The 9,379-nt window shown below is 33.2% G+C and overlaps 1 protein-coding gene across 2 annotated transcripts; it reads left to right on the top strand.

The window, feature by feature from the left end:
* Positions 1-6,559, top strand: LOC102577726 (UDP-glucose pyrophosphorylase precursor). 2 transcript variants are annotated; one of them, NM_001288019.1, is given in 22 exon segments: positions 68-230; positions 354-401; positions 1,418-1,509; positions 1,649-1,739; positions 2,640-2,700; positions 2,790-2,867; positions 2,966-3,016; positions 3,128-3,201; positions 3,752-3,821; positions 3,939-3,976; positions 3,978-3,982; positions 4,149-4,195; positions 4,289-4,354; positions 4,829-4,861; positions 5,135-5,187; positions 5,295-5,370; positions 5,454-5,510; positions 5,648-5,731; positions 5,831-5,932; positions 6,015-6,119; positions 6,210-6,281; positions 6,366-6,541. In NM_001288019.1, coding segments are annotated over 22 exon segments (1,416 nt in total). In that variant the 5' UTR covers positions 68-144; the 3' UTR covers positions 6,393-6,541.
* Positions 6,560-9,379: the final 2,820 nt, after the last annotated feature.

Raw genomic sequence — 9,379 nt, forward strand, 5'->3', positions numbered from 1 at the left:
GAAGAATATTTATAGGTGTTAACTCTTCTCCTCTTTCCCTCTCTACATTCACACACTATATCTATCACTCCTCTCCATACTCTCTGCTCCTCGAGAACTTTCTCTTCTCATTTCTCTCTGTAGATCAAAATCTTCTTCTTCGCTATGGCTACTGCTACTACTCTTTCTCCTGCTGATGCCGAAAAGCTCAACAATCTCAAATCTGCCGTCGCCGGTCTTAATCAAATCAGGTAACTTCTTTTTTTTTTACGAATTTTTCCATTTCCAGTGCTGTTTTGTTACTGATTGTGATATAATTAAGTTGATTTGGATCCAGATGCTGATTTTAATTTTTTGTTTTTTTTTTGGCTCAGTGTAAATGAGAAAGCTGGATTTATTAACCTTGTCGGTCGCTATCTAAGGTACAGTTAATAGTTTTGGAGCTATCATTTTGGTTATTAGGAGTACTAAGTAAGAATTGTAAATTATCAGCTTTTTGATGTGTTTGAAAAATTTGCTCAAATTTGTGAGCTTTAGCAGATCAAGTTGGTTTGTAGCTTGACAAGTGCGAATCAATTTGCATTTTTGATTTGTTGTATGGTTTAGTTTTGGTTATTGATGGTTGATCTGTTGTGGCATTGGGGATAAATAGTGGTGAAGTGCAACAATTGACTGGAGTAAGAGTAGTGATGAGAATTGTGATTTAATGCTGAATATTTTACTTGATATGAAATTGTTGTTGGTTAGTTGATGATTTGTAGTGTGTGTGCAAAATTTACTTGAATTTCTGAGCTTTTGTAGATTGAGTTAGTTTGTATGTAGTGTGTGCGTGTGTGCGGAATGTACATAAAGATCCGAGCTTTTGCAGATCAAGTTACTTTGTATAGTGTGTGTGTGAACGCAAAATGTACATAACAATCCGAGCTTTTACAGATCGAGTTAGTTTGTATAGTGTGTGTGTGTCTGTGTGTGTGTGCAGGATGTACATCAAGATCTGAGCTTTTACAGATCAAGTTACTTTGTATAGTGTGTGTGTGTGCGCACAGAATGTAGGTAATGATCCAAGCTTTTGCAGATCAAGTTAGTTTGTATAGTGTGTGTGTGTGCGTGCAAAATGTACATAAATATCTGAGCCTATGCAGATCAAGTTAGTTTGTATAGTGTGTGTGTGTGTGTGAACAGAATGTACATAAAGATCTGAGCTTTTGCAGATCAAGTTAGTTTGTGTAGTGTGTGTGTGCGAAATTTGCATAAATATCCGAGCTTTTGCAGATCAAGTTAGTTTGTATAGTGTGTGATAAAAAAATGTACTTAAATTTCCGTGCTTTTGTAGATCAAATTAGTTTGTAGCTCGAAATGCGCAAATCACTTCAGATTTTTTGTTTGGTTTAGTTTTGGTTATTGATTGTTGATCTGTTGTGGCATTTTGGAATCGTAGTGGAGAAGCGCAACACATTGACTGGAGTAAAATCCAGACGCCAACTGATGAGGTGGTGGTGCCATATGACAACTTAGCACCTCTTTCTGAAGGTATTTTTACAGTATCATCTAAAGTTTATATTTTTGTGATCTGTCATAATCATGATCAACGAGTGTCAGCACGGATTGTTTAGTATTAGATCGGTTTGAATATATTTCTCGAGAAGTTTGATTATCTTGATTAATGCAGATCCCGCGGAGACTAAGAAGCTTTTGGACAAACTTGTCGTCCTGAAGCTCAATGGAGGCTTGGGAACAACAATGGGATGCACTGGTCCCAAGTATGTATATGCAGCTTTTTTCTAGCCAATTTGAGGCCTTATATTTATTGGAAAACAGAGTTTATTGAAAATTTGACTTCATTAAGCTTGCTTTATTGGCGTTAACCCATAGTTTAAGAGCACCCGCTGTTTGAAAGTGAATACTGTTGGTGGATCTAGAGTGTTTTACTCAACCTTCTATGTCTTTTTTCATCTGATGCTGTTTTTTAGACTCGTCCGCTGGGAGCCTGAAAATTTCTAAGTCGTGTACGAGCTGGTTGATGTTAGCACCTGCTTTGCTTATATTTTTTCCAGTTAAAGCGATATGCTTGACTATTTATTTTACTTGAATATTGTGTTTTTTAAATACTAGAAGTCATCAGATAGGAGGGTTCTTTTAGTTGTGTATTCTGGCTGATGGGGGGTATCTTCAACCATTATGTGATCTAATTACCACTATGATTTGGTGGAGTAGGAATACTGTAAAACAGATACTCCTACTATACAATTTTTCTGCTTGTGATGCCTTTTAAGTTTTAGGAACTCAGATAGCAGTAAAATTAAGATGGTTTGTGGCTACTTGTAATTAGATCAGATTCAATCATTCAGCTCACCTGTCGGAGGCCAGGATCTATCCTCCTGTGTCATGCTGTAAATAAATATAATGTTACTCCAGCAAATGTGTTTCACCTTTAACCATGCATATTTATTTTTGAAGCATTTGTATGCTTGAACCTAGAGAGCAATTAAATGTTGGGAAGACCTGGCCTTCCTTCTACTGTGAAAAATATTAGCTTTCAGAAACTTGCAACTGCATATGGAGATGATGTTCTCCACTTAAAAGCAAAGTTGTAGATTGCATTTTTTGTTTATCTTATAAGATGCAGAAATTTCAAGTTCCTTTTTTTTTTGTTGATGCAGATCAGTTATTGAAGTTCGTAATGGTTTGACATTCCTCGACTTGATTGTCAAGCAAATTGAGGTACCACATATCAATGGAATATTTTAATCCATCATGGTGTTCCACTTTTAAATGTTCTCTGATTAACTTGATTAACTCGTATTCTGTAGGCCCTCAATGCCAAGTTCGGATGCAGTGTTCCCCTGCTTTTGATGAATTCGTTCAACACCCATGATGATACACTGAAGGTGAAACAATATAACTTTGATGTCTTCTCTTCCATGGTTTTGTTTTCTGTTTGGCTGAGTGCAAGTGCTGACTTCTTACCATTGCATTCTCTATGTAGATTGTAGAAAAATATGTGAACTCAAACATTGATATTCATACATTCAATCAGGTCAGTGTGACTTATCATTAGTGATATCAAGTATCTATCAGCTTGTATCTGCATGGGAAAAGTTTTGGATTTGTAAAGAGAGATTTAACGTTTTCTGTTAAATATTCACAGAGCCAGTACCCTCGCCTGGTTACGGAAGACTTTGCCCCACTTCCATGCAAAGGCAATTCCGGAAAAGATGGATGGTAATTGACAGTTTAAGATGTGATATTTCTAATGATGTTCTTTTTCTTTCAAAATGAATCTTAATTCGAGTTCTGGAATATGTAAGCTGTTGGGCTCTCTGTTGAGTTATAACGAAGTTTCATCCTCTCTTCTGAAAATCTGAAACAAGTTAGATATGGATCATTTTATTGAGAAATAGTTGGATCAAAATTTTTGCTGTTTCTTTTGTTAGCAATTGGGTGGGGTATCATTGTTCTGTTGAACTTAGTGACCTGAACTGATCGTGAAAGCTTATTTTCGTTTAGCTTTGTCTCTAATTTGTCGTCTCTATGTTTATGTATGCTTTCTGCTTCAAGAATGATAACCAGAACGTAGGTAATTACTGTTGTGAGCCAGAATTGTTTGGTAAAGCTGTCTGTTTCTTGGGTTTGCTTTGTTGAATTGCTTTCTTCAAACAGTGTATCCAGTCGAGAAGGCTTTAAGAATTATGATTCCTTGTCCATCTTTTCTAGTCCTTTTGTAGATATAACATGTATATTCACTTACCTAATGTACATTGCTTATGTACAGGTACCCTCCAGGTCATGGTGATGTTTTTCCTTCTTTGATGAATAGTGGAAAGCTTGATGCACTACTAGCAAAGGTTTGCTTCTCATGTCATTGCCTTCTTATGATTATGGCTGGCATTCTGGTGGCCTTTTTTACATTTACTGTCTGCGTGAAATGTTGCCTATTAATTATTATAATTCAATCTTCCACAGGGAAAGGAATATGTCTTTGTTGCGAACTCAGATAACTTGGGTGCCATTGTTGATTTGAGTATCCTTCCTATGATTTTGCATTGTTGAAGAAACTATAGTTCTTTTGTGTGCAATTTAATAACATCTCAATCATGAAGAAGGTTTTGACACTAAAGCCATTCTCAATTGCCATGGCGTGTTGTCTTTTCCTTAATTTGACATTGCAGAAATCCTAAATCATCTGATCCTAAACAAAAATGAGTATTGCATGGAGGTACTGACTTGATACAGTTATTTTAAAACTGCATCTTCCTAGGTGAAACAATTATCTACTTTCTGCAATTTTACAGCTTAATGAGTATTGCAGGTTACTCCCAAAACTTTAGCTGATGTCAAAGGTGGCACCTTAATCTCAAATGAAGGAAAAGTACAGGTAATTGGGTTTATCTGCAGTTTTTGATTCTTATATCTGAAGCGCCGAAGCAATTCCTGTCTATGTATCATCTGGTTGGATATAGACTTGTCGAAAACAACCTACAAATAAGTACAACTACCTAGATCTCGTCTACTTCACTTGATCAACTAAGTATGTCTATTGGAGAGGGTCTGAAATTACATTTTACTTTTTGACCCCTCATATTGCTACCTCCCAAGATTGCATGTGACCCCATGAAAAGACAGTACCTGCAAAGTGAATATAGTTCCTCTGTGGTGCTTCATCATGATGCAATTTCTTGGCAACATGCTTGCTCCTAGTCCTTTGAATCTAGATTGGAGTCGTCGTAATTTTCTCGCTTCTCTGAGAGGCTTAGGATAGTTGTGCTGCTGCTTGCATGCCTTTTGCTTAATATATATGAGTTACTTTTGCTAAAGTTTCTTATTGAACTTCTTTTCTGTGGTGCTGCAGCTATTGGAAATAGCACAAGTCCCTGATGAACATGTGAGTTATATCTCCCGTCTCTTTTGTTTTATGTGTGGTGTTATTAGGTGTGGAAATGGGAAAGTGACTCAGGTTTCTTTGTATAATACGTTTTAGTCAACAGTTCTCTAATTGGACTAGAATCTATTGTTGAAATGGATATATCCTTTATGTTGCTAGTGTCAAATTACAAATGCTCATTTATTTTCCTCTTAACACGACGATGTATGCTATTATTTCACTTCATCCAAGAGGGGCCTAATTTGATGATCCGTTTTCACTTGCTTGGTACAGGTCAATGAATTCAAGTCAATTGAAAAATTCAAAATTTTCAACACCAACAACTTGTAAGTCAAGATAGTCTAATTAATAGCTCTTATGACCTACTCTCAGCTTTATTCAGCAGTCTTGTCAATGAAACAATATCTGACCGAGAGCCCTTGCTTCTGTGCAGGTGGGTGAATCTGAGTGCTATTAAAAGACTTGTAGAAGCAGATGCACTCAAGATGGAGATTATTCCCAACCCAAAGGTATCAGTTTCTTCTTGTTTAGCATGTGTCCATAGTTGCAACACTTTGTATAAGTGCCTGATCTAGCCAATATTCATTGTCAGGAAGTGGACGGAGTCAAAGTTCTTCAACTTGAAACTGCTGCCGGTGCTGCAATTAAGGTATGCCAAACTTAACTCTGTATCTTTAAATACCCAACTTCATCCTCTTTAGTCTTGATATTTTTGTCACCTTGTTCCTCTTTTTTCGTGATGCTTGTTCCTATCTAGGATTACTAATTCCCATTTTATTCAACCAGTTTTTTGACCGGGCAATTGGTGCTAATGTTCCTCGATCTCGTTTCCTTCCCGTGAAAGCAACTTCAGATTTGCTCCTTGTTCAGGTTAATTACGAACCTCCATTTTGTTGATTAACGATACTATACGTCCTCAGTTAGCTTAAATGATTTGTAGTGTGCTCATCCACCTGTATATCTTTGCAGTCTGATCTTTACACCTTGACTGATGAGGGCTATGTTATCCGAAACCCGGCCAGGTCTAATCCATCCAACCCATCCATCGAGTTGGGACCTGAATTCAAGAAGGTTAGCATCAACTCCGCAAGTAGATTAGTGCTGCAGATTTGCATGACATTTAGCTGAATGCAGTTACTGTCTTGTCTCTCAGGTGGCCAACTTCTTAGGCCGTTTCAAGTCTATTCCCAGCATCATTGATCTAGATAGCTTGAAGGTGACCGGTGATGTATGGTTCGGATCTGGCGTTACCCTCAAGGTAATTAGCAAAACTTTATTCTCTTTCTCGAGTACGTTTATTTTGACATGCATTTAACGTCCTATCAATGACATTATCCGGGGAATACAGGGGAAAGTGACCATTGCTGCCAAATCCGGAGTGAAACTAGAAATTCCAGATGGTGCTGTGATTGCAAACAAGGTAATACACTCGATCTGAACGCCTAACGCAGCTACTGGATTTAGATTTCAGTCAGGTGTCTGATGTTGTTTCATTCATTTCCAGGACATCAATGGACCTGAGGATATATAGAGGAGCTGTTGGTGCTAATTCGACGTCGCGGAGTGTGCAGCAAGTATGTTTGTAGTGAATGTAAAATTTGTCTCTTTAAATAAACAGACGTTTTGCTTGTTTTGATTTAATGGAACCATTGATACACTACAAATGAAATGACTATATCAGAGTAACTTGTTCCTTCATATTTCTGTAGCTTGTCTACTTCCCATTTTATTAATTTCCATGGGAATTAATATTACAAAAATGGAAAAGAAATTCTATATAGTAGGTCAAAAAATATATATACCATATAGTATAAGGAAGTTTTAACTTGTCTTTATTGAGAGATTATTTTATAGACGTTATACCATACCAATTTCCCGGTTATGTTATTTTATATAACAAAAAATAGGCTTTTCAAAGTTGTTTCATCATCTCGATTTCCCTTTTGTTTCGATATGATTCAGACGATTGTTTGATTTGACATGAAATTTGAAAAAAAAAGGAAAGCTCATCTTAACTAGAATTGCCCAGGGTGGGGGTTATTCCGTGTGCACAAAGTATTCATCTCATAGTGCTCATCCGAACGATAAAGGTTGTGGTAGAAATTGTAGCGGCTACATTTTATTTTGAAATTTATAAAAATAAAATTAAAAAAAAGATTGATTTCATAATGTCATTAGTTTTTAGCAATGTAATATTCAAAGTTCATATTAATGTAATAGGAAATTAATAAGTTCTGAAAATTTTGCATATCTTACGAAAATAGTAAGAAATTAATTTTGTTGCTCAATAGCATGAGATTAATTGAACCTAATTAAAGGAGTCATTGATAAAAAATCTAGATATTGAAATAAAAATATTTATAAATACATTTAAAATTTAATAACTATTTTTTAAAATGGAGGTAACCAAATACTGTGAGTAACAATTTGAGTAATTGTTTGTAAAAGAGAAAGTACCATTTAGAATATATATTTTTTAATTATCAAAAGAATAATTTATGTGACCTTATTAATTTTATTTTAAATTATTCATATACGATATAATGAAAATCAATATCCACGTGCTTAGAACAATCTAAAACATACCAAGAATGGAAAAAAGTTTATATCACTAATTTCAACAAAACAAGTGCGATAACATAAAAACAATTAAATTTAAAAATAAATATTGGGAATTAAAAGCTTTTAGGTCAACTTTACTCTTTATCAATCATTTCTTTCATATCGTTGATACTACTTAGTAACTCTTCAATCTGCAAAAGAAAACACACAAAAGAAACACAATAAATAACATATAGAACTTACGTTATACACATTGTTAATATAAATATATTTTATCGCATATCAACTAATTAAACTTAAATATACGTATAATAAATCGAAAACTAACCTCTTTCATATTTTCATCAATCTCCTTCTATATTTGGTCTTCACCAAAAGTTAAACAAGTTGGTTTACTCTTCCTTATAATCAACAATGTGTATTGCATGCAAAGCAATGCGTATTTAAGCTTAAATGCACTCATTTCTGTATTCTCGATTTTTCTAAAAATAGTAAGCAACATGAGAAAAATTCATGAAAAACGTAAAATAAATAAAAGTTTGATACATCTAGAAAATAATTCAACCATTCGTAAAAATGTGGAATTTGTAATCGTGAAAGTAAAACAAATGTATATTACAACATACATATATACGTATTAAAACTGACTCGTTGATATTGAAAAATATATATATTTTTAAAAAACTTACTTGATAGTTTCTTGCAATGTTCTTGAAGATGCCATTGAAACTAGAGAGAAAATAAAAAATATGGATATTTTTATTTTTCTTGATTGCTAGATAACTTTGATTTTTATAAGAGGAGAAAGCTGTTTAAATAGACTGATTTCATAATGTTTTACTAAAAATAATATGGAAAGTTCATATTAGTGTAATGTGAAATTAATAAATTTTGAAAATTTCGTATCTTAAAAAAAGGCAAAAAATTGATTTTGTTACTTAATAACACGAGATTAGTTAGATATTGAAATATATATACTTAGAAATAAATTTATAATTTTACAACTACTTTCCAAGAGGAGGAAACCAAATATATATTGTGAGTGACAAATTTGAGTTATTTGTAAAGAATAGTAGTATTTAGAATTTTTCTTAAAATAATTATTTATGTAACTTTATTATATTTATTATATAAATTATTCATGTTTTTATTTAGTTGCCAATCTTAATTATTATTTGTACTATTTTCTCTATTTCAATTTACGTGGCACACTGTCATTTTAGTTAGTTCCATAAGCATAAAGAACAACATATTTTTTCTAGTAGGGTTTCAACATAAATTTCACTTACTATTTTATTTTCGACTTTACTGAAAGAAAGACAAATTCAAAAGAATTTTCACTATGATTTTTATGTAGATGATTTGAAAGAGAATCAATTATTCTTTATCGAGCATAATGTTAACATAATTTATAGATATCATAAATGTAAATATTGATCATAAATAGAAAACAATCAATTTTGCTTGTTTTGTTTAATGGAACCATAGATACAATATAAATGAAATGACTATATCAGAGTAACTTGTTCCTTCATATTTCTGTACACTTCCCATTTTATTAATTTTCATGGGAATTAATATTAGAAAAATGGAAAAGAAATTCTATATAGTAAGTCAAAAAATATTCATACTATATAGTATAAGGAAAATTTAACTTGTGATTATTAGTAACGAAGGGGTTCAATTAATCATGATGAACCGAATAATTTCGTGTTATTTGTCTTTCTAGTAAAAAAAAAAAAAAGCTTATTCGCACCATATGTTTATATCAAAATTAAGTGATTTATAAAGTAAAAATGTATAGCATTAATTAATCAAAGCTTACGTTATAGTTGTGCATATTCAAATATATGTCCTGCATTTATGAACGTATGTATAAGCACCTTATAAGTTAATGTTATAGTTTGACATATTATTTTATAGAAGTTATACCGTACCAATTTCCCAGTTATTTTG

The sequence above is a fragment of the Solanum tuberosum genome, unplaced genomic scaffold, assembly GCF_000226075.1.
Source record: "Solanum tuberosum cultivar DM 1-3 516 R44 unplaced genomic scaffold, SolTub_3.0 scf00148, whole genome shotgun sequence".
In the NCBI taxonomy this organism is placed as follows: Eukaryota; Viridiplantae; Streptophyta; class Magnoliopsida; order Solanales; family Solanaceae; genus Solanum; species Solanum tuberosum.